Below are 26,519 nucleotides of genomic sequence, written 5' to 3'. Positions count from 1 at the left end.
CTCACTAGAAATACTCTGGAAAAAATATTACTATCATGTAGCCATGAATTACCTAAAAGGCTACAACTGAAGTTCTTTATTTATAGGAATTTAATTATTTGCAATACATAAAATACAACATGGAAAATAATAAACAAGACTTTTTTTTATTAATACGCCAATGCTTGAGGAGTCTTTTTCAGAGACTCTCAGAGACTACAGTGGGCAAAAGAATAGCTATCCAAAAGAAAACAGCAGAAACATAGTGGAAGTCCCACACAAAATTAAAATGCGTTCAATGCAGATTAAGTCTGTCATAAAATATTATTAAAAAAGCAACTGCATTTAATTTTACTTAAATAAATCCCTTTGAATTTTCTGCAGAGTATTAGATTTGCAAGAAAATAATTATATTGCCTTTGTACAGGCCAAAAAACAAAAATTTTAAAACTTTTCAAAACAAAAGTTTTTAAAAATACAAAAAAATATCTTTAACACTATCGTTAACTCAGTCCTATTGGAATCTTTCAGAACTTTGTAGGACCTTAGAACTCACCTATTCTAAGTGCTCATTTTGGAAACAATGGATCAGAAACATAAAGAGGTCTAAGTAATCTAAGTAATTTACACAAGGTGACAGAACTAGTTAGAGGCAAAGCCAGCAATAGAATACAGACCTTCTGACTATGAGGTTAACTATATCTTCCACACTACCTCCAACTGCCTACTCTTGGGAAAATTGCCTGATAGGATTTCTTAACACACTCATCAAAGCCTAAAAAGCTTTTGTTTTATACAAACAGGACCCTCTCCTTCTTTATCTTCTGCAAGGTTACTAAAGGGGACAAACAGACCACATTTCCCATAAGCTTTGCAGACCTCCGATGCTTTCTAGTCATTCAGAACACATCTCTATATAGCTGCAAGACTCAGAAGCCCAATCTTCTGGCCCTTTTCTTTCTATATGACCCTAAGAGACATGGAGAAACCAAGAGAATGGGCCAGAGAACAAAAACCAATTAAGAGGTGCAGAGGGAAGGAAGAAAAACAGTAGAGAGGAGTAAGGGCAAAACAGAAAATAAAAGGTACAGAGAAAACATGTGACCTTCTCTGCCTCAGGATGAAAGTGATAAAATCACCAGTTATTGTTCCCATTCACACCTCTCTCTCTTGAACATTGTGCAACATATAGATATAGAAAAAGACCTAGGGAAGTCTTGATATCCCAAAAATGTGAGAATTCAAAAGATAGAGTAGTGTGCTGGAAAGGGATCTATGAAGGTTCTTAGAAACCACACTGGGGTGGAAAAACAGGGACAAAAGGAGATGACTGGGGTGAAAGAAGACTGGAAAGTTGGTAGAACCGTTAATCAGACAGAATATGCAAGAGGAGAAATTTGTTTCAGAAGAAAGATGGAAATGATGGCCCTCAAGGGCCTAGGAATACCCTTACAAAGATCACTAGGCAGTTGAAAACACAGGCCTGGAGGCCCATTGTCAACATAGAAAAAGTGGCTGAAAATCTGCAGAGTGAACCAGAACCCTAGAGGGCAAAAAGATAAAGGCCTAGTGAACCGGGCTTTGAATCAGTAGCAACTGCTGCTTCAGGGATTCTTCTGAGGGGAATGTACTCTTGGTGGCCAGGAGGGTGCAAACTACCAGCAATACCCATTCCACGTACCTTTCTGCTATCTCCCTTCCTCTCTTCCTTATCTCTGTCTACTTTCAATCTTCTCTGGGTTCTTTCCCCACTATCTCCTCAAAGTACATGGAATACCCTCAGGAGACATGAACAGTAAGTTACTGAGCTATAGCAGCTCTCTGATGTTTCTCACAAACTAAATGCAGAGAAGCTGCAAACCAAGCTTAAAGGACAAAGAAAATACCAAATATAAGTACCTCCCTCAGAATTTACAAAGTGGCTCAAAATACAAATTGAGGCAGCTTGGCAGTGGCTGGTAGTAATGGCCTTGCTTGAGGAATGTTGCAGTGGGGAAGCACAGACTGGCAGTAGCCAATAACAGCGCCCCATTCAAGGACAATTCTAGGACAAGGTGTCGTTCACAGCCCAATGGGGTTTTGAGAATGGACTACAAATGGGGATTAATTGAATAAATAAGTATACTGAGGACAGTGAGAACCAGGTTTTTCAGTGACAGAGAAGGAAGATATGAATAATGAAAAGATAAAATAAACTTTGAGGTACCATATTTGAATTGGAGCTATCATTGCAAATTCATGATTTATGATACAGCTAAATATAGAAATAAATGTAGATGGATACACACACACACACACACACACACTTTCCAGCTTTACCCAATAAGAAGGTCTGGGGCACAATAGTAATAAGCACTTTTAGCACTCAGATCTTGCTTTCTATATATCACCCTCCTCTAAGAAATGGATAACTCCAAGGCCAAGACAGAGGAAGTCCAAGCTGAACCTAAAACATTTTGTTGTTCTAGAAAGTAAGAAAGTGATCAAGGAATGATAGGGAAATATCAAAACGACAAATATTCAAAGGGGCTCCACTGGCCAAATATAGGCCAATCTGATCATCAGAATGAATAATGACATTAATCAGCTGAATATAATGAAAATCCATGAATAAATAAGGGAAAGCTTATCCTTAAAGCAGAATGTCAACTAATAAATGCAGAAGGAATGACAGAGTAAGAAAAATCACCATTTGGCAACCATCATAATTCAGGCAATAATCATCAATGGATGCTAAAACTAGAGGGTGAAGGTGAAGAAATGGGTTATTTTTATAATTCTATTGTGTTTCCACACAGGACATTTGTTGATTATAAAGGGGAAAACCTATCTGCAATGGAAAAAATCTGGCAGATATTAAGTGGTTAATGTAAATATCAGCAGTAAGGAAACAAATTTACATTGTTTTCCATCTGATAGGATGCAATAAGAACTAAGTATCACTTCTAAGATATTCCTGCCAAAAATACATACCTTGGGTTTAATCATGAAAAAACGTGACACTACTAACTCAGTATTATGCTGCTAAATGTTAAACAACCAGCTCTCCAGTCCTTGTTTGTAGTATTTCTTGATTTCTACGGTGTCAGTAATCCCACCATGGCCAATTTCAAGTACCAAACCAACTGATAATGGAGATCTTGGAGTTGGGAAGAGACACACGTATTCGGCACTCAAAATCACTTGGAGTCAGATTACAACCAGAGCCAAAACCTAAATTAAGTGACTTGTTACAAAGTGACTGCCTTGAAGTCTTCAAAAATGTTAAAAACGTGAAATCTGAGGAAAGACTGATGTCTGCTCCAGACTGAAGGAGACTACAGAGACATGACCCAGATTAGAGCTTCTGCCGGAAGGAACAAAGCTATTAACAGGGATAATCAGTAGAATATAAATGGGGTCTCTGGGTGGAAGATATATGAGAGTTCTTTGCACTGTTCTCTCAACTTTTCTAGAAATTTGAAATTGTTTCAAAATAAAATTATATCTTTTAAAAAGTACAAGATGATTTGTACCCTGCTTAGGGTATTCTTTGGATTTGAGCATCTTGAAAATGCTGAAAGGAAAGAGAGAGTAGGAGAGCTAAACTGCAATTAATGGGGGTAAAGAGGGTCAAAAACTGGTTGTTCCAGGTGATGTTTAGCTCCACCCCTGACTGCTGTGTCGTTCCTAGTGTCAGTAAGAGCTAGAAGTAAGAACCTCAGAAAAGAGTATTAGTTTCTCAAAAGGAACACAGGTTACCAAGATTCAGATGTTTAATTACCCCATTCCCTTGTTTTAGGAAGTAAAGATACTAGAGTAAAAGGCAGTAAGACTGAGAGATTTATTTAAAATATTAATATTGTAAAATTCCACTTAGATTATTTTTTAAAGGGATGGTACTTCATTTAAGTCAACTTTAAAATATGTACAAAAACAAATTAAAAGGTGAACAGCATTTTGATTAAAAAAAAAAAAAACATATACCTAAATCATCATTCTCTACCAAATAAAAAACACAGTAGAAAAAAATCTGGTATTAGGAATTAAAGTACTACAGTATAGAAAGAAATGGTACTTTTTCAATTTATCCACACACACAAAAAATCTATCTTTTGACACCTATACTTACTGTATTAAATACATTCACTTGATAAAAACCAGAGTTAACAATTTTTTTCTTAGATTAACCCAAATACCATGAGTCACAGCCATGTGGAGAGTGAGGTTAGCAGTGCGATAAAACAAGAGACATACTAGAGGCTATACTGATCTTACTTATTTCTATGATAGAAGCAATATTTCATGCACTGGATTTTGAACAAAAAGCATTTGCAAAGAAACAATGTGCAATTCCACTGCCATGGTCAAGGCTTACCATGTTTTATAACTTTATATAGCTAATTTTGTAACTAGCCTACTACATTAATCTTTGAATGGCATGACCTGTGCAGAATTTTTTAAAAAGTCTTATGCTTGACAATTCAAGAAGGATAGCTCTATCCTTAGCTCAAAAATACTCTGAGAAGGAAATGACTTTCAGAAATGTAAGTAGTATAATTAGCTTAGTTCCTTTGTGAGATGAATGATGATTTTGGTCTTGTCTGAAAAAATGCAAATAAATGTACAGCCCATGCCATAAATAAATCATGAAACTGGCTGTGTTTTTCAACACTGAAAACTTTAACCAAAAAGTTAACACAACTTTTAAAGAATTTACAAGCTTATGAAATCTCAAATCTACTGTATCAAACATGAAAACCAGTGTGTTTCTATTTGAAAAACTTCAGGTAATCAAGAACACTCACAGTACTCAGTACTGCTATGGGGAAAGAAACTGGAAGAAAACATTCAAAGGTATACAAATAGATCCAAATAAAGGTTATCCTTCAAATACTAAAGAATATTAGAAAGTTGCTATGGGAAAAGTTAACAGTAGCAAATAACTCTTATCCTAGAACATGGTATGACATTTCTAATCCTGCTGTCATTTCTACAAGGTTAGGAATCCAGAGAGAGAAGAAGCTAGAGGAACAGAATACATAAAGTCTCAGATATTACAAAATGGCACAGAAGCCTACATATTACCGCTACTGTTTGCACAGCTATGCATACGCCTTGATGATATGCTAACATAGCCCTTCAAAGACTTCTGGGCCCATTTCCCTACATATTCTTTGTAACATGCAAATTTGAGAGGTGTGTACCAAATTAGGTATTATGTACCAGGTTTATGTATGGTGCCTGTAATTTTTCCAGGACTAGTCCAACTCCAAAATACAGTGGCTCTCGCAGAACTGACAAGGTATCTAATTGTGGCCTAAGATATAAAAAAAATATTTTTTCAACGTTTATTCATTTTTTGAGGGACAACGAGAGACAGAGCATGAGCAGGGGAGGGCAGATCAGAGAGAAAGGGAGGCACAGAATCCAAAGGAGGCTCCAGGCCTCTGAGCTTTCAGCACAGATCCTGATGCGGGGCTTGAACTCACAAACTATAAGATCATGACCTGAGCGGAAGTTGGAAGCTTAACCGACTGAGCCACCCAGGTGCCCCTGGCCTAAGATATTTTTTAAAAATCTGGGATATACTGACATTTACATGGTCTTCATCCTTGTCTGTGGAAGACAGGATTCACCCAGTTTATAGCTTAAATGACTTAACTATTTAAACTATAGTCACTAGAAATCAAATTTTTAATCCTCATACCAAGTATTTATGGTGGGTCTGTATACCACTTTAATTCATTATGCAGTATACTACATTATGAAAAAAAGTCAATTTACTAAATCTTTAAGTGTTAAAAGTATTCAATTTAGAGGTCAGGCATATGAATTAACATGGGACCAATTTTACTCTGACATCTGTCTCTAATATACCAAGTCAATTTGTATTGACTGTTTTTCAGCAATATTGTGATGCTAACTTAAAGGTAAGAAAACTTAGCATCTAAATTCTGAAGTAGGTATTATGTGAAGAGATATACTGGCTAGATATAATTCTTCCTATTCAATCTTCTTAATAGAAATTGTAATTATGCTAATTTAAGACCATAATTCTTTAAAGTGCTAAATACTTAGGAAATATGGTTGATTTCTACATCTTTTTAAATTGCTCCTTTCTTTGGCTTTGTCTTCTTTAGTTCATGGAATTCTTTGACAATGATTCCTAATTGTTTTCAAATGAGAAATATTAATGTCTCATTTAAAAAACTGTTTTATCTTGAAAATGAAATGTACTTAGAAATGATAAATAGGGCCTTTCCAACTTATAAAGACAGGACATAAAAATAGTAGTTTTCATCCTAACATTTACAAAACCAAAAGACACTATACACAAAGCTTCGACATTTGTGTGGTTATACATTTATTTTCCCGGTTATGTTAATTCAGATACTTTAATGGAGGTATCTAGCTTTTCAATTTATTATCACCAGAAACAATCTTAAGTCTCCACTGATATTTCAGTTCAAGGCCTTTCTGATTTATCAAAGCTTGAAAGAACAAGACATCTTTAAGATTTCAGAACTCAGTTTAGAACTTCCAAAATTAACATTTTTTAAAGATCTTTTTGTACCTAATATTTAAAACATTCTCATTCATATGCTACCAAACCAGTTCCAAAATAAGACAGCTGAAAGTAGTGCATCTTTAAAAACATTTAGATTACAAAGTTGTCACTTTAAAGGAAATAAATCAAAAGGGATTTAGCCATTATAATATCAGTGACTGGCAGTCAAGGTCGTTCCACGGCCCAAAAAGGAAGAAAACTGAAGTGTGAATCTCATTTGACTAGAGAAACATGGTAGAATTCCAAAGGCACTAACTTATTGATCTAGGGGGATTTTAAATACTAGGTAATACAATTCCAGTTGTGGACAACCCAAACAACTAAATGATTCTTCAAATGCAAAACATAATATACTATGCTATTTATAACTGCTCTTCAGAAGTCTTAAGAAACTGACTTCACAGTGATAAAACCATCACATCCTACTGTTGGAAAGGAGAGCTATTTATTAGAAAAAACAACAGGGGCGCCTGGGTGGCTCAGTCGGTTAAGCGTCTGACTTCAGCTCAGGTCATGATCTCACGGTTCGTAGGTTCGAGCTCCACGTCAGGCTCTGTGCGGAATGCTTGCTCAGAGCCTGGAGCCTGTTTCGATTCTGTGTCTCTTTCTCTCTCTGCCCCTCCCCTGCTCACGCACTGTCTTACTCTGTCTCTCAAGGAAAAAAAAAGTAAAAAAACAAACAAAAAATAACAACGATAATAAAAACAAATACTAACAAAGACAATGCAATACAAATTCAAAATAAAAACAAACCCTGTATCTTTTTTGGAGGAAGAATGGGTGGTTGGAATGGTCAGGGGATCCAACTTAATGTCATGTTACTTCAAACTTTTAGGCTTTGGGACAATTTCCTTCAAAATTACAAGCAATGAAAATACTCCCAGGATACAATGGCTTAATTGTATAATTTATAATAAACTTTAGCATTAAGAGCACAGTCACAAGTTGATGAAACAATGATATTAATGGAGGAGTTAATAAAAGTGATCAAAAATAGTTACGTGCAGTATTCCTTGAATTATTAACTTGGCAACTGTTACCAGTTCTGTATTTTGATCATAGCTTTTTAACTTTTTTCAAATTTATTATGTCTATGTAAACTATTAATATAACCTTTAAATGTTTTGAATCGACCATTCAAAATAAAAATGCAAGACTGAATTAGTTTATTTTTGAAGTTTGCTGTAATTATATTTCCTTATTTGGTAAATCTCTGCTGTGATAGAAACTATACAAAAGCCCAATGTATGAAACAGAATTTTATAGTATGGTATACATCTTATTAAATAACAATGACTATATGCTTTATTTCAGATACTTTTATATAATTGAAGCAGGGATTAAAGAAAAATGTATGACTCAACTGGCATTAATAGTCAATTTGACCAATAGTGCTGATAAAAATAAAATGACCAGTTCAAAAGAAGTCAAACAATATTTGAAAAATTATGAATAAACCAAAATCAAGAAATCCCAACTAAACATACTTTGATGGTATTGGGGTGCCTGGGGGGCTCAGTCAGTTAAGTGTCCTACTTCGGCTCAGGTCATGATCTCATGGTTTGTGGGTTTGAGCCCCGCGTTGGGCTCTGTGCTGACTGCCAGCTCAGAGCCTGGTGCCTGTTTCGGATTCTGTCTCCCTCTCTCTCTGACCCTCCCCTGCTCATGCTGTCTCTCTCTCAGAAATAAAACATTAAAAAAAAATTTGTAAATATACTTTGACGGTATATACTCATTCCCATATAGAGGTAATTACACATATCCCAAAGTAAACTTTACGGTCTCTGTTTTTCCATCATCTGTAGCATTATAATTTATCAAAACAAAATCTATACAAGAACTGTCCTATTCATTTTTAAAGTTTATTTTAATGTTTATTTATTTTTGAGAGAGACAGACAGCGAAGAGGGGAGGAGCAGAGAGGGAGGGAGACACAAAATCTGAAGCAGGCTCCTGGCTCTGAGCTGTCAGCACAGGGCAAAACATGGCACTCGAACTCATGAACCACGAATTATGACCTGAGCTGAAGCTGGATGCTTAACCGACTGAGCCACCTAGGTGTCCCATGATAATATTGTGTCTTTCTTTTTTTTTAATTTTTTAAAATGTTTATTTCTTTTTGAGAGAGAGAGAAAGATAGAGCATGAGTAGGGAAGGAAAAGAGAAAAAGGGAGACACAGAATCCGAAGCAGGTTCCAGGCTCAGCTGTCAGCACAGAGCCTGATGTGGGGTGCAAACTCATGAACCTGAGATCGTGACCCGAGCCGAGGTCAAGAGTCAGATGCTTAACCGACTGAGCTATCCAGGTGCCCCTGGAACTGTCATATTTAAAAGTATTAATATTCATTACCTGAGACTGCAGTCCCAGAAAAGGGATAGTGCGTCTCTATGCCATATAAAGCCTTGAATAAATACAAACCCTGATAAAAAGAAAGCCGCATGCCAGAGGTCTCTGAAGACAGCACCAACGCCGTAAGAGGTACTGGTTCCATGGCTCTGAACTGCTCCCTCCTGCGTGTTGTCTGTGGTACTAGAACCATCTCCTTCTCTATGCACTTCCAAATGGGCTGCTTTTCTCAATTTCCTTCATTAGAAGAGGTTAAGAACAGATTAGCTTTAAAATGTTAACAATTGTTTTCTTGGTAGTACATTCAAAATTTTGATAAAACATAAACACAGGAACTTCAGTACACAATAAAATTCAGATAAACTGGATAAAAGTTAATCCAAACATAAAGGTACATATTTGAGAACAATTCCTATATATGTTAGGTATTGTTTCTTGCTCATATTGACAGGTCAGTGGACATTAGGTAGTAAGGATAACATTGGACAGATTATACAAAAGCATTTCTTCCCTACTTGAATGCCACTTATCTGCAGAAAAAGAAAGAAGAAGATTTAGATTGGAGAGAATTATAATCTAACTGATCAACAATGCTATTTATCTAATATAAGTATTATCATTTCAAAAGGAAAGGGGCTTAAATCTCAACATCCTCACAGTGCAAATGTCACAATCTCTCAGCAATTCAAAAGAGGAATTGCTCAAAAGACCCTTTAAACAGAACTCTATTGTGCCGAGTGGCCAGTGAGACTTGCTATGTTTACTTAATCAAGGGGCAATATGAAACAGTCTCAACTAGCATTTATAGAATGCTATAGAATTTAGCTGAAATTTTTTCTTGGCTCTTGTTGTTGTCAACGTATCTTATAAGATTTTGTAAACAGAGGGAATTATCAGCAATTCCAACTAATATATCCCCCTGCAATGATATTAGATGACTTAGAGATGAACTTCAGAAAAGAAAGCAAAAACAACAAGAGCAGGTATGTGGATTCACAATGGCCTTGAAGCAAATGTACAACCTAAGTTCATCGTCAGTTTACGCTGAAACTCCCTTCTTTATTTGAAAGAGCGACTTCACAAGGTGACACTTTATTCGAGTCAAGAACAATCTTTGATTCAAGTTACAGAAATCCACAAAAAGATCACTTATAACAGAGTACCTTCTTCTTTTACCCCCTGTGCTGAGAGGCGGTTTTGGCGTTCGGGTTGACACAATCTGGCAGTGCACGGTTCCCAGGAGCAGCATCAGCCATACTGGCCCAATCACTTCCGTCAGAGGTATGCTATGTGGGCTAGAAGCGGAACAGAATAACACTATTGCAGCAACTACAAAAAGGGAAAGAAAATATGTTTTATTATAGATCTGATAGTCACTTCTTCAAAGCTTTAAAAATTGTTCTAACACTGCTTTTTGGCAGATTATTTTTCTAATTTTAAATGAGCTTAAAATGTTACTCCAGACAAGTTCTTTCAGACGGTTTTTTGTTTGCCATTGGCTGGCTACCCACACTATTCAGTAATAAACTCCTGGAACATGATAACATCCAACAGTCTCTAAAGTACACACTTTAACGCTACAGTGAAAACTACTCCAAGGGTATTCCTAGTAAGATCACAATCAAAAGAACCAATAATCTCACACTTATTTATTTCTTTTACAAATAAGGAAGTCTAGAATAGCTGTGTAATAAGGCTATAAAGAGCTTCTTTTCAATAGAAGTTTATCCACTCAGAAATAGTAACATAAATTTACTTGGGTATATTTTTCAGGGAAACCACTAAATATTCACCAATACTAAGCATTGTCATATGAAGAAGAAATCTTGTTTTTGCCTGCTCAGCATCCTTTATACCTTCTAGACATAAAAGTGTCTATCTTTTGGGAGTCAGCTTCCTTTATCTGTCAATCAAATTGTCTTATTTCTCCAATTTCAGGGAGAGAAATGTAATCTAGTCTTCCCAGAGTCTTAATTCTCAGCACAGAAATTAATAAAAAGATGTGTGGAGCACTGAGTGGCTCAGTCAGTTGAGTGTCTGACTTCAGTTCAGGTCATGCTCCCAGGGACTGTGGGTTCAAGCCCTGAACTGGGCTTGTGTTGACAGCTCAGAGTATGAAGACTGCTTCAGATTTTGTGTGTGCATCTCTCTCTCTCTGCTCCACCTCTGCTCACACTCTGTCTGTCTGTCTCTCTCAAAAATAATCACTTAATGGCTAAAATGAACAAATCAGGAGACTCTAGATGCTGGCAAGGATGTGGAGAAACAGGCACCCTCCTACACTGCTGGTGGGAATGTAAACTGGTACAGCCCCTCTGGAAAACAGTGTGGAGGTTCCTCAAAAAATTAACAATAGAACTCCCCTAGGACTCAGTAATAGCACTGCTAGGAATTTACCCAAGGGATACAGGAGTGCTGATGCATAGGGGCACACGTACCCCAATGTTCATAGCAGCACTCTCAACAATAGCCAAAACATGGAAAGAGCCTAAGTGTCCATCAACGGACGAATGGTTCAAGATGTGGTTTATCTATACAATGGAATACTACATGGCAATGAGAAAGAATGAAATCTGGCCATTTGTAGTAATGTGGATAGAACTTGAGGGTGTTATGCTGAGCGAAATAAGTCAGGCAGAGAAGGACAGATACCATTTGTTTGCATGTATAGGTGGATTAGGAGGAACTTAACAGAGGACCATGGGGAAGAAGAAGGGCAAAAATAGTGGGGGAGAGGGAAGGAGGCAAACCATGAGAGACTCTTGAATGCTGAGAACAAACTGAGGACTGATGGGGTGATGGGCATGGAGGAGGGCACTTGTGGGGGTGAGCACTGGGTGTTCTATGGAAACGAACTTGACAATAAACTATTTAAGAAAAAAATAAAAAAAAAAATCACTTAAAAAACTTTTTTTACACAAAAAGATGGCATGTGACCTAAGTGGGACCAATCAGAATCTTTTTCAGGGATTAATGTAGGTACTTGAAAGAAGGCTCTTCTCCTATATCACAAGCACTACAGACTATGGAAATATGAAATTGCCAGGCCACCTCAGCCACCACTCAGAAAAAAGTCCTCTGAAGAATGAGGCCAACATGATGAGAACAGAACCTACAACACAAAAAGACATCCCCTTAGCCTCTAGATCCAGCAACACATTAATGCAGGGCCTAGGAGTTTCTAATTCTGTTTTAGAACAACTGGAGAGTTTGAGAGTTAGGAGATTTTTGCTCATTCTGTTAGGTGTGACTGTTGTAATGTGGTGGTGCAAATGTGCATATTTTGAAGAGATACATGTTGGTGTATTCCGGGGTAAAATGTAATGATGCATATGATTTACTTCAATAAACTATATTAAGTAAATATTCTAACATATCAATAATGATTTAATCAAAAGATGGGCACATGCTGTTTTGAATGACTGTGCAAGTTATCATGAAAATCAGGACTTTTGAGAGTGAGAGAAGAGCTGTGAATAAAAGCCGCAGGACAACACAAGTAGACTTGGACAGTTGCACAGTCCCGTTGTTACTGGACTAGTCTATCTAGTTTGCTGTTTATTTTTTATTTTTATGATCAGCAGTAAAAAAACAAAAACAAAAACACTTTTTGCAGAAGCTAGTTTGCATTTGGTTTTTGCCACCTGCAACCAAAAGAATCCTGGTCTAGCACACCAAGGTGTAAGCTTAACACACCACGTCACCTCCTAATATGTGTTTAAGACGTCTCATAAAAACAAATTTCAGCTTTATCATCTCCTAACTAATAAGTTTCTTTAAAAAGAAAAAAAAAAAAGGGACTTAAATGTTTTTTAAATGCCAATCATCTTTAGGAACTACCCTGGAATTTAACTCAGTGTCTAGCTGTTTTACAACAAATCTGAACTTTTAAAAAGTACAGAGTTTTTGATGTTTTTAATATGAACTCTAATGTGACCTTTATTAAGTCCCTCTACCTTTTTGAGCCTTGGTTTATTATTATTTGTAAAATAAAATCGATACAGGTACTAGAAATTCAAGCAAAACACTGCGAAAAGCTCCTTACATATGTAAATGTGTACCCAACACAAGTGATGGTACTTTTATTCACTATCATGAAATTAATTATTTTTATTTTTTTATTTTTTATTTTTTTAAATATTTTTATTTCTAGGAGAGAGAGAGAGACAGAGAGAGAGAGAGAGAGAGAGATAGCGTGAGCAGGGGAGGGTCAGAGAGAGTGAGTCACAGACTCTGAAACAGGCTCCAGGCTCTGTGCTGGCAGTCAGCACAGAGCCCGACGCGGGGCTCGAACCCACGAACCGCGAGATCATGACCTAAGCGAAAGTCGGACGCTCAACCGACTAAGCCACCCAGGCGCCCCTAATTATTTTTAAAAAGAAGTGGGACACAGGCTGCCCAGCTGGCTCAGTAGGAAAAGCATGTGACTCTTGATCTCTTGGTCATGAGTTTGAGCCCCAGGTTGGATGTAGAGATTACTAAAAAAATAAATTAAAAAAAATAAAATAAAAAATAAAAAGAAGGGGGATGCCAATGCTACTTATGAAGTCCAGAGGTTCAGGCACAAAGAAGAACATCTTAAAGAACTTCAGATTTTATGTAACCTCTTGCTGGTTATTTATGGGTATTCTTTCAGCCCTGTGACTACCATTCCCTGGTAGGGCTAGGAACCAACTTTATCCCCCCTTCTTCTGGCCATGCCTAAGTGTCCACATCCCTCCTATGGCCTCAGATGCTGAGACAGTGGTTCCTGTATCCACAGTTCTGGCATCACCTCCATCCTATTGTTCTCCTTCAAATGAGGGGTTAATGAGAAAGCATTCGCTTCTCTTATACAATGCTGAGTTACACTTCACAATCATATAATGAACTCCTGTGAACTAGACAGAACTACTGGGGATTTCTGTTAGATGTACTTCTACAGATTCCTCCACGAGCTCAACTAAGACAAAATGTTAATTAGGCACAAAAGTCCCAAAGGTTCACATACTGGCCAAGCAGCACTCTAGGGATAATCATTAGAAATTTAAAAAATGTCTAAAATTCAATTTTTAGGTCTGTCAGTCTTTGAGATTTAGTGACAGATGTTAACCACTGGGAGTAGAAAGGCAAATAAGACATAGTGTTTGCTTTCTGCCCCTCAATTTGGAGAAAGAGGGGGACATGTAAAGAAACAAGTGGGGCCTTGTTTCACCTAGGTAGGTGGCTCAGTTGGTTGAGTGGTTGACTTTGACTCAGGTCATGATCTCACGGTTTGTGGGTTCTGGCCCTGCATCAGGCTCTGTGCTGACAGCTCAGAGCCTGAAGCCTGCTTCGGATTCCATCTCTCCCTCTCTCTCTGCCCTTCCCCTGATTATGTGCTCTCTCTCTCTCTCAAAAATAAATAAACATTAAGAAAACAAAAAAAAAAAAAAAAAAGGAAAGAAACAAGATACCAGTTAATGGACTGAATTGTGCCTTCTGCCCTGTTCATAAGTTGAAGCCCTAAACAGCCTATATGGAGACAATAAAGGTTGAATTAAGTCATAAGGGTGGAGCATTAATCCAGTAGGGCTGGTGTGCTTATAAGAGATACCAAAGACCTCTCTCTGCTCACACACAGAAGAAAGACCATGCAAAGACAAGTGAGAAGGCAGCCATCTACAAGTCTGTAAGAGAAACCTCACCAGACACGAACCTGATGGCATATTGATCTTAGGACTTCCAGACTCTAGAACTGTGAGAAAATAAATCTCTGTCATTTAATCCACACAATGCATGCTATTTTGTTATGGCAGCTCGAGCAGCAACTATGAAGAGTGCTGTAATATACACAGAAAAGACCTATAACTACATTGGGGGGTTATGAAAGGATTCTCAAGGAAGGAGGCATCTGATGCCTAATCTGAGAGAACAAGTAGATTCTGACTAGGTAACTATAAGGAAAAAGGGCTACCCAAACAAAGACAGTTGTATGTCCACAGGCAGAGAGCACTAAAAACAAAACAAAACAAAATAATACAAAACAAAACAAAATGTAGAAGAAACAGCAAAGAGCTAATTTAGTCTGGTTAAACCTGGGGAGAGATTCAACAACGGATTGACTAAAAGCTGACTTTTACTCTGAAGGTTATGATAACTAAAAAGAGATTTAGACCTTACGTGGCTGGTTTTGCAATTTAAAAGGTAAATGGACAGGGGCACCTGGGTGGCTCAGTCAGTTGAGCATCGGATACCAGCTCAGGTCATGATCTCACGGTTTGTGGGTTTGAGCCCTGTGTAGGGCTCTGTGCTGACAGCTCAGAGCCTGGACCCTGCTTTAGATTCTGTGTCTCCCTCTCTCTGCCTCTCCCCTGCTCATGTTCTGTCTCTGTCTCAAAAATAAAGATTAAAAAAAAAAAAGATTCTCTCTCTGCCCCTCTCCCCTGCTCATGCTCTCTCTATAAATAAGTAAATAAATGGACAGAAAGTAGAAGATATAAGGGCTCTTGGCAGTAATCTGGGTGAGAAATGATAAAATAGCAAAAAGCATAAATGTTGTTGAGAATACACAGGTGAGATACATGAAAGGTATGTAACTGAAGTGAAAACCTATACGTAGTTACACAAAACCAAATCTGACTGCACATGATTCTTTCTACCTTTCAGGAGATAAGGATGGGACAGAGAATGAGGACATAACTTTTAATGCAAAAAGATGGAGACATAGGGGTTTCAAAGGTGCCAGCAGATTCCTGAGGGTCATTAAGGGTCATATCATCACTTTGTCACTGGCTGTGTGACTTGAAGCAGGTTAAATCACCTCTTTAAGCTTTACCAGGAGAATATTCAGTGTTTATCACTTTTGATCACTTACAATGTTAAACTTTGGTTCTGAACTGAAAAATATCTATTTCATGTCTGTTCTAACCTGTGTTTCTTCTTTAACTTTGGCAAGCCAGGAAGTGAATTTCAGACACATTTTGTGAACTTCTAGTTACAATGGAAACCTATTTGCCTTCCAATAGTAGAAAGCACAATGCACAGAGATTACAATCAATGGTACTGATTAATCATTACTCTAATTAGCATGTATAGCTTGTGACTACTTTAGAATAAAGGTTTCTCCTGCAGGTAAACATGAAAGCATTAGAAGACAGCTATATTTATCTAGCTCTCTTAAGTCTTTTGGGAGAGAAGGAAACACAAGATGGTAACTCAATAAAAATTGGAATCACCACACCTAGAAAATAGTTGATAAAAATACATTTAGAAGAACTATCATATAATAGCATTACTTACACAATAAAGGTCAAATTCTTGAAAGTGATTATAAACTGTACATTAAATTCCTTAGACATGTTATTACACCCAATTGCTGGCATTTTAGGAATTTATCATAAGAAAATAATTCAAAATACAAGAAAAACTTCACAAATACATTCACTTCAGCAGTAATCATAATAGCAAAAGACAGCAAAAAGCTTAAGTGCTCAATACTGATGTAGGACAGTATATTTTACAATAATTTAAAAATATAATCACAAAGACTATGATACTTGTGATTACATAAGGCAAAAAGAAATACAATTATTTATACAGAATAATCTCAACTACATTAAAAATGTTACAAAATAAACTGAAGGGCAAGATTTTGGGCAAATTTTTAAAAATTTTTTCCTACATTTTCCAAATTTTCTGCAATAAACATTTATCATTTCTTTAATCAGAGAAACACACACATTTCTCTATCGATAAAAATCACAAAATCTTCACAATTCACTGTCTTTTAGGTATATACGATGTACCCTGGCTTAAAAGAAACAACTTAACCTAAATAAAACTCTGAAGGTTTTATTGCATTTTCATTTACCTAGAAGATATCTATCTGAAAAAAAGAGATACTTAATCTCTCACTTAGAGTTTGTTGATAAAACATATTTAAATAATCTTTCAGGATTACTATCATGTTTTTTAAAAAAGTGAGACATTAAAAAGACTGAAAGGGTATACACTAAACTAAAATCACTGCTTTTGTTACAGTGCTGGGATGGGAGTGATGTCCTCTTCAAGCCTCCAAAAGCTCTATAGCATCGCGTATTATGGTTCGCTGTTGCTCTGGCTGGGCACCAGTGTGATGGAGTTGTGTTAAGCATGTGGCTTGGCAGTCAGATGGCGTAGACTTGAACCTGGGCTGTACTGCACCTGGGGACTGTGTGACTTTGGACCCTCAGGTCCTTCGGGTCCCATTTCTATAAGCTACGCAAACTACTGGTACCGACATCTCACTGTGTGGCTGTGGGAATTAAATGAGTCTCTGAAAAGCACTCAGAATACTGCCTGGCATTCAGACTCTCAATACAGAATGAGGACAGTCTCCGAACACGGTGGTTAGAAGAAAAGAGAAACTATGGCTGATACAGGAAAAATGAACTTGCACCGCTTGTATTAAAAAAGACTGGTGTGTGGGGTGCCTGGGTGGCTTAGTCGGTTAAGCGTCTGACTTTCGCTTAGGTCATGATCTTGCAGTTCGTGGGTTCGGGCCCAGCGTCGGGCTCTGTGCTGACTGCCAGCTCAGAGCCTGGAGCCTGTTTCAGAGTCTGTGTCTCCCTCTCTCTCTGACCCTCCCCTGCTCACGCTGTCTCTCTCTCTCTCCTAGAAATAAATAAATAAATAAATAAATAAATAAATAAATAAAAGACTGGTGTGGGAGTGCTGGGGTGGCTCAGCTGCTTAAGTGTCTAACTCTGGATTTTGGCTCAGGTCATGACCTCCTCGTTTGTGAGACTGAACCCCTGAGACTGAGCCCCATGTGGGGCTCTGGGCTGACAGCATGGGGCCTGCTTGGAATTCTCTGTCTTCCTCTCTCTCTGTCCCTCCCCCGCGTGGTTGCCCCCCCCCGGTCCCACTCTCAAAATCTATAAACTTAAAAAAAAAAAAAAAAGACTGGTGTGGTAGGTATATGTGATATGTATGTGCATTTTAAAGAGATTTTCTGATTGTTAAATTCCTCTCAAATTGTGTTTTTCTTTAGCCATTTGCAAATTCAAATTTTCATAAAAATTATAATGGAACATAACTGTTTTCTCAAACATTTTTAACACCAAACCAGCTGTGTCCTATTAAATGAAATAGCACAACAAATGTGTATCTTCATACTCCACATAATTAGTATATGTTTTCTTAAAAGCCTTAGTAAGCCTAAAAACGTAACATTCTGAAAGTTAAAAGCAAAATTAATTTCTATCACTTAACTATACCTTGAAGAAGATAAAGGACAAGAAGCCAGAAAAAGATGACTTTTGATGTTACTTGTAACCACCACCGGAAGAAAAAGGGAAAAAACACAACTCGAACAATTCCCTTTCTAGTCAGAGAAGTCCAAGGACTTTCAGGTTTTGCCTTAGCAAATGCAGACCCTGCAAAAAGTCAAATAAAATGACAGAGTATATGTATTATTCTTTAATTTCCTTAGAAAAAATATGTCAACATTTAAAGGACAAAGAAAACCATGTATAATTTTAGTTTGTACAGTAGGAAGAGTGAAAAATGCCCAATATTGGGTAGTAGGCACTTTTAAAAACATTCTTCATGCTATTATATCAACTCAGGTACTCTGAAAGAAACCACTTTTGATAGAAATAACAACAGAATTTCTCCCAGATATTTTATAAACATAAGACAATGTTCAAATGTCAGTTTCAATTAGGAATTAAAAATTACCACTTTAATTTTTATAAATAAGCCATATAGTTTGCTAAGCAAACACGGGCTGCTTTTCTTTTATTCTTATTTCTTGGACTGATCTTTAGTGGGAAGAAAGACTAGTCAATGGTATTTAAATACTTCCACTATGTCTTGCTTGTACTATTCCCACCTTCATTTTGGCTCACATTGCTTTTATTTCTACAAACATACATATCTAATCTACTTTGAATACTGTTTCTTCAAGGTCAATTTCTAATTGCATTAAGCTGTTATTTATTCAAGACTTACCTCTTACAAGATCAACATCTATGAGGTCTGGTTTCACATGCGCTGTTTTCTTTGGTTTATTCCTTAAACCCTGTAATATATTAAAAGTAGTATTGGTAAGACAGTAGATCTTAAAGTTCTAATCATAAGAAAAAAAATCGTTGTAACTATATATGGGGATGGATGTTAACTACTTATTGTGGTATCATTTCTCAATATATACAATATATTTCTCAATACATACAAATGTTGAATCATGCTGTACTCTTAGAAGTAATATAATGTTATATGTCAATTAATACCTCAATTAAAAAGTAGTCTTGGAATTCAATATGCATATCTTTAAATCCAGAATAACAAAAAATAATCAAATTCTAAAGATATCAATAAAAAAACTTCAAGTAATACACTGGACAAAAATATAACATATCACATATTTGTTACAATTGGAACATAACTGTAGTATTGTAATAAATTTTATTACTTTCCAAAGGGATAAATTTAGGGATGTGTATAACATGTGAGGCGTGTTTATTACTAAAAGTAAAATTCTAAAACAAAGACTATCACAACTGGAACTCAATCTGGGTAATGACTGAGATGGTCCAGGAGATTGTGTTGGCCCCAGATGTGCACAGGAGAGTGTGCTGGGGCGGCTGGGAGAGCAGTGGCCCTGAAAAGCCCTCAAGGTGTAATGCTGGGGGCGTGGCTGCAGGAAGCAGAAGATCACAAAGCTGGGGGCAGACAGGGATGCAAACTCCTCAGCAGATGCCAGCATGTGGGGTGATATTAGCTGAGACCCAGAGAGGATGATGCAGCTCTCAGGGTCACCACTATGTTCACATGCCAACCACCAAAGAGACCACAATGCCACCTATCACCTTAGAACTTAGATGCCATGCCCAGGAAGAGGAGGAGGGAAAGCAGGAGTCCTGAACTGAATTAGTTTAAACCCAGAATTAATGAACACAGATTAAGTTTCTGCTATCAGTGTATGGAGTGGGAGCAGAGGCAGAGACCAAAATCACTGAAAACAATCAGACTTTATAACTTAAAAAGGGATGTTAAGAATTGGAAGAGCTTAGGCTAAATTCTTGAGGAGCCAAGCACTGAGATTAGATGATCTGTTTACTATTCATTCAATTAATCAAGTAACTTTGTAGTAAATTCTCTGTGTGGTCCTAATCCAAATAACAATGACCCGTAAGGTAAACATTTAGTAAAGTACTGTTTGCATCTGAAACAAAGAAAAGGAGACTATTTGAGCTCAGAATTAACTGAGATGTTTGAATAAAAAATGTACCCTGAAATCGAGAAGCAATTAACCTTAGAACCCCTTTAATAGTTGTGCATGTGACTGAAAACCACTGAGTAGTACGAAAACAAAAAAGAAGAGTCAGGACTGGACACAGTCATGGTAATTTTATATATATAGTCAATCCTCATATTCATAGATTTTGTATTTGCAAATTTACCTACTCACAGAATTTATTTATAGCCCTAAAATCAATACTTGCTGTGCTTTTGTAGTCATTTGCAGATATGCACAAAGTGGCAAAAAATGTGAGTCACCCAATGTTCACATTCCCATTTGAGGTCAAACAAGGCAACAATCTGCCTTATTTCAGTTCTCATGCTGTAAATAAGCATCTTTTCACAGTCTGTTTTTACATAGTGCTGGATTTTGCCTTTTTTTGTGATTCTTGTTTGTATTTTTGCTGTTTAAAGCAGCCCTCAAGCACAGGGCCAAAGTGCAGTCTAATGTTCCTGAGTGTAAGAAGGCTGAGAGGTGCCTTGTTGAGAAAATGTGTGCTCCATAAGCTAGGTTCGGACAGGAGTCATACTGTTGTTGGCCATGAGTTCAATGCTAGTGAATCAACAATATATATTAGATAAGATGTCTTTCAACAGAAACATACACAAAACCAAGTATAAGTACTGATTGGTTGACGAAAGAGTTGTGACTAGAGGCGGAGCAATGGTCAGTATTTGCTAGTTCAGTGTTTATTGTGACTTTATAGAACATGACTCCTGTGAATAACGGCAACTGACTATCTGCACTTCATTTCCCATTCTAATGTCATGATCGAGTGGCTGGCCGACTATAAATCACTCCCAACATTTGGCAAATTGGAAAAGCAATTCTAATAATACATACATGGAAAAAAAATTTTTCCTTAATAGAGCACTACATGTAGTATAAGCTTTGAGATTTAATCATTATTAGCGCCAACAAATTTGAAAACAGTAACATACTTTGATTTACTTCTACCTTTTACACATTCTTTTTCTGATAATTTGAAAATAATTTTATTGCCAATGTTTTATGGCAATCGTGAAGCTTAATTTACTGCTATATACCTAAAATTTTTATCAAGACTGTTTTAAGAATTTAAAGTCCTTATGAAAGGAATAGTAAATTACCTTGATTTACACAATTGTGTTGTTTTCCAACAACACAAGGTTCATTTTTCTTGACCTTTTTTATATGTGGTTCATTTCCTATTTTATATTTTATTATAACATTTATTTTGAGCTACAAGGTAGATCACAGCATAATTGCCAGTTTTGATAAAACTCCCCTTCTAGGTAACCTATCAGACTATTTAGAGCATTTTAAAAAAGAAAAACAAAGAAAAATTTCACTGATAAATCTTCTAACATTAATTATTTTAATCACAAAAATAAAAGATATTAGCACCCCTAGGTGAGCATTCAAAAAATCTGATTTTAATTACGTAGATATTTTAAGTTGGAATATTTTAAATTGGTTTAGAGTAAACTAGATTCACACAAAACAGCACAGCTTTCAAGTACTAACTATAATTATGGACCATCAAAAAGTTTAAATGAACAAACAAAAAATCAAAACTAAGTTAGTTTAAAAGAAAGGATTTTAATAACTACTGATTAAACTAGAAAGTAGAAATAACCAGGTATTAGAAATACAATTAATCTCTAAGGATTCAAATAATATATTCTTTACACTTAAACTCTTGTAGTACATCCCTAAGGTACAATGACACAAATTGTATGAAGTTTTGAATTTTTAAAAAAATCTGTAAATACACAGATAATGTTGAACCAAAAAGCTTAAACCAGCTGTTTAAATTTAGAAAGTCCTTCTGTTCAATGATGGACTTCCCATGCATGGAACTATTATAATACTTAGACTCCACCAAAGGATGTAGCCATCAGTTTCACTTTCCAGAAATCCTATTTGTTTCTCCTATCCTGTTTTTCCTGTATAATGACTTCGAATAGCATGGTTCTTTTTTGTGAAGCTTTGAAACTCTAGGAAGCACTAAAGCTGGGGGGAATCTCACATTAACTTTTAAATTTGGGTTAAGGTGATCAGAAAATAAAGTTTTGTTATAATTTCTAAAATGTTTAAGAAAAAAAAATCTGCAGCTTACAAAAAACTTTGGCAATATCAACTAAGGGTCTTCAGTTTACAAAATAAAAATTTCCAAAGAATATACTTTCATGGCTTTCTTTGGTTTCTTTAGTTGCTGCTCACCACTATGACAGGCATACAATCAATTACTGAGGACAAACTCAACACATTCCCTACAGTGTTCATGAAGCACCAGGTGCTTTAAATCAAATATTATATTAACACACAGCAGCTATTTCTCTACCTTCCTTAAAGTAAATGCAAAATTATTTTACACTATAAACAATTTGCCTCCACTAAAATGTTTACCAACAATGAAATGTTTTAGGCTTGTCAACAAATTGGCCCCTTTGTTTAATTCAAAATAATAAGATACTGTTTTTAATTCTTCAATTACACAGTACTATTTTTAAAGGGAGGCATATTAAAAAAAAAAGTCATAGTTTGTATCCTTCTCCAAATTCATTCTGTCAGGGCACCAAGGAATAACTAATGTAACCCTCTTTTACTCTAACCTCTGTTTAGGCATTAAAACAGTTCTAGAAATGAGGAATGTAGTTATTTGTGATGAGCAGGTGAAGAGGTTTCAAGGCATCTTACTAAATCTGTATGCTTCTCTTTACTTGCTTGACTATTCCCACTCTTCCTGATACTCTTGCCAGACTATTGTGTCATGGATCTCTGACCTCCTTCACTTATATCTCTTCCTTTACCTATCTATTACATGTTGATGTTTCCCAGTGTTCTGTTCTCAGCCTTTTCCTCTCATCATACAGTGGAAATCCCCTCACCCCTATAGCTGTATTATATAATGTGTTATGTAATACATATAGCACACATATATGCATTCCTATATATACACATATTCATACCAAGGACTCCCAAATCTCTTTCTCAAGCACCAGCTGATATTGCTAAAGCACAATTTTAAATCTGCTCTTCTTGTAGTATTTCTCATCACACTTAGTGCTGCCTAAGCAAAGTTTCTAAAACAAATTTTATCAGGCAACTTTTTCTGCTTAAAATCCTTCAATGTCTAAAAACAGAGGGAGGCAAACCATAAGAGACACTTAAATACAGAGAAAACTGAGGGTTGCTGGAGGGGAGGTATGGGCTAAATGGGTGATGGGCATTAAGGAGGGCACTTGTTGGGATGAGCACTGGGTGCTATATGTAAATGATGAATCATTAAATTCCACTCTTGAAACCATTATTACACTATATGTTAACTAACTTGACTTTAAATAAATGTTTTTAAAAGAATACATATGATTCCACTCATAAATGGAATTTAAAAAAGAATAAACAAAAAGCAGAATCAGAACTATAAATGCAGAGAATAAACTGATGGTTGCTAGAGGGGAGAGGAAGGAGGTAGTTGGGCAAAATGGGGAAAAGGGAAAGGGAGATATAGGCCTCCAGTATGGAATGAGAAGTCATGGAAATAAAAAGCAAAGCATAAGGAATACAGTCAGTGCTACTGTAATAGCAATGCAATGGGACAGATGTAGCTATACTTGTGATGAACATAGCACAATGTATGAATTTGTCAAATCACTAAGTTGTCATATACGTGTTAACATATATGTTAACAGTGCATGTCAACTACACTCAAACAAAAATTCTTAAGAATCAAAGTAGCACTGCTCCAGCCATCCAAGAAGCTGAAAAGAAAAAAGGCTAAGTAAGGGGAAGACAGTTGCTTCATGCAGAAGCAGGAGGCCAAGAAGGTGGTCAACCCCTTATTTGAGAAAAGGCCCAAGAATTTTGGCTTCGGATTGGGCATCCAAACCAAAACGGACCTCATCTGCTTTGTCAAATGGCCCCGCTATACATCCAGCTGCAGTGACAAAGGGCCATTCTCTATAAATATCTAAAAGTGCCTTCCGCAATTAACCAGTTCACCCAGGCCCTGGACCACCAAACAGATACTCAACTGCTTAAGCTGGCACCCACACAGAGACCAGAGACAAAGTAAGAGATGCAGCAGAGATTGCTGTCCCAGGCTGAGAAGAAAGCTACCAGCAAAGGTGATGTCCCCTCTAAAACGTTGTCTGTCCTGTGAGCTGGGGTCAATACTGTCACCACGTTGGTAGAAAACAAGAAGGCTCAGCTGGTGGTGACTATACATGATGTGTATCCCATGGAGCTGGCTGTCTTCCTGCCTCGCCTGTGTCGTAAGATAGGGGTTCCCTACTGCATCATCAAGGGGAAGGCTAGACCAGGGCGTCTGGTCCACAGGAAGACCTGCGCCACTGTCACCTTCACACAGGTTAACTTGGAAGACAAAGAAGGTCAGCCTAAGCAGGTGGAAGCTTTCAGGACCAGTTACCATGACAGATATGATGAGATCCACTGTCACTGGATAGACAATGTCCTAGGTCCAAAGGCTGGGGCTCACACTGTCAAGTTAGAAAAGGCAAAGGCTAACGAACTGGACACCAGACTGGGCTAAGTGTATGCCGCTGAATTCTCTGTACATCAAAGTTATAAAAAGTTCTCTTTTTAAAAATAATAATAAAATAAAATCCATCCGTGTCTCCCTCATCGTATTCCAGATTATGTCCAGACTCGCAGGTGAGGCAGTCAAGCCCCTCCATGATCTGACTCCCCATTTTCCTTTCTAGTTTCATACCTAACCATTCCAATCTCCTTCCTCCATCCAACCTATTATCAATCAAGCTCCTTGAGGATTCTTCAGTCAGTCATGCTCCTTCCTTCCTGCATGTTTATTTTCATACGCTCTTAATTCTGCCTGGAATGTTTTCCTCATTTTCCCTAATGTCTGTCAAACTCGGCTCATGAGTCACTTCCTCTATGCAGTCTTTCCTAACCTTCCTGGGGATGCTTCCCCCTGCACTCCCCAAAACAGACCTACACTTTCCTGTCCTAACTGAACTGATCTCATTTGTAATCATCTATCTACAAAATTAAAATCCATTCCATCTTTCTGTCTCCATGATTTAATCCTATATTTAACACACACTTGGTGTTTATAGCAACTTTAATTTCTAATGAAAACAGTTTAAATATTATAAATAACCAATGGCAAAGAATCTTGTTCTTTATTATAGATGACTAAATTGTCTAAACACTGAGTTTTTCTTTAAGTAACCATTAAAACTGGTTTCCAGTCAAATATAAATCTTTTTATACAAAATAGAAAATGTCAAGCAACTAAAGTAACATTCTCTGGGCTCAGATTAAATTTAGCTCGTGCAGGAACACACAGATTAGTATTATCTATGCAAATGAAAAATATAAATCTTTTTATCAAAAAGGAGCAACTGCTGAGAAACAGAACAAATTTAGTTAAAAAATAGTTTACATGCTAGCAATGTAGTCTATAAGGATCTCTTATCAGCCTAAGTGATTACATGAAAACCACCTAATACAAAAACATTTTAATTAATGCTTTATTTTCCTAAATTCTTTTAAAAAATGACCAGCTTTTCAGCAACTGTATTTGCGTCCAAGTCATTCTTGTTAGTAGCACCAAAAGCAGATCTCAATGAAGCAGAGCGGCATTTGACAGGATCACTCAGGCGGGAAAAGTCCTGAAACACTTACCAGTTTAATAAACTGTACAGAGCAATGACAGCATCAAAAGGGAGGAAAAGCAAACTAGAAGTATAAGGTGACAAGTGAAAGGGGAAGACAGCTGATAAAAAATAACCATTAGAAATTAAATTTTAAAAGAACAGAAAGATGCTAAAAAGCAAAACAATAAATAAATAAATCATCAGAGGTAAAGACATGTGATTATGCCAGCATAAGAGTTTACCTCTTTATTTAAAAGTCTGAAGTTTATCTCTTTATTTAAAAGTACTTTAGTTAAAAGTATATGGAAAGATATAAAATAAAACATGGTTAATAATCAACTTATAGAACTATGTTTCAGAATATTCAAAATAAAATAAACTTGTTACCTTGATTTCTCTTTGCTCAACAGATTTTTCCCATATTTGTTGATCGTATGCTCCAATCTACGAAAAAAATAAAATATAACACTGCATTAAATGATCATCGTTCGTACTCATCTAATAGGTATAACTCTGCTTGCATTACAAGCAACTCAGCACTCTTTCAGCACAGGCGAGATTCAGCTTTGTTTCAGACTTCTGCAATCAATACTGTTCTCAGTGCTTCTGAAAGTATGGTTTCAGGACCAGTAGTTTTAGCACCACCTGGGAACTTGCTGGAAATGCAAACTCTATGGCCTCATCCCACGGTTGCTGAATCAGTAATATGGCTAATGGCACCCAACAATCTGTTTTAAAAATTCCTCTAGGGGCGACTGGGTGACTCCATTG

At 36.7% G+C, this 26,519-nt stretch overlaps 1 protein-coding gene and 1 pseudogene across 3 annotated transcripts in view; one reads left to right on the top strand and one right to left on the bottom strand.

Annotated features, from left to right (window-relative positions):
• The window catches only part of PHTF2 (putative homeodomain transcription factor 2), a 128,615-nt gene that overhangs the window by 30,872 nt on the left and 71,224 nt on the right, over positions 1-26,519 (bottom strand). For all 3 annotated transcript variants that reach the window (XM_039239119.1, XM_039239120.1, XM_039239121.1), the window contains exons 3-7: positions 26,136-26,192; positions 18,831-18,900; positions 18,095-18,253; positions 10,040-10,205; positions 8,949-9,113 (exon numbers count right to left, since the gene is read on the bottom strand). In XM_039239119.1, coding sequence (XP_039095050.1) covers positions 8,949-9,113; positions 10,040-10,205; positions 18,095-18,253; positions 18,831-18,900; positions 26,136-26,192 — 617 coding nt within the window. The remainder of the gene's footprint in view (positions 1-8,948; positions 9,114-10,039; positions 10,206-18,094; positions 18,254-18,830; positions 18,901-26,135; positions 26,193-26,519) is intronic.
• LOC120236355 lies at positions 23,913-24,661 on the top strand (annotated as a pseudogene).

Source organism: Hyaena hyaena, unplaced genomic scaffold, assembly GCF_003009895.1.
Source record: "Hyaena hyaena isolate Hyena2069 unplaced genomic scaffold, ASM300989v1 scaffold_152, whole genome shotgun sequence".
In the NCBI taxonomy this organism is placed as follows: domain Eukaryota; kingdom Metazoa; phylum Chordata; class Mammalia; order Carnivora; family Hyaenidae; genus Hyaena; species Hyaena hyaena.
This window is presented reverse-complemented; position numbering and strand designations above follow the sequence as displayed.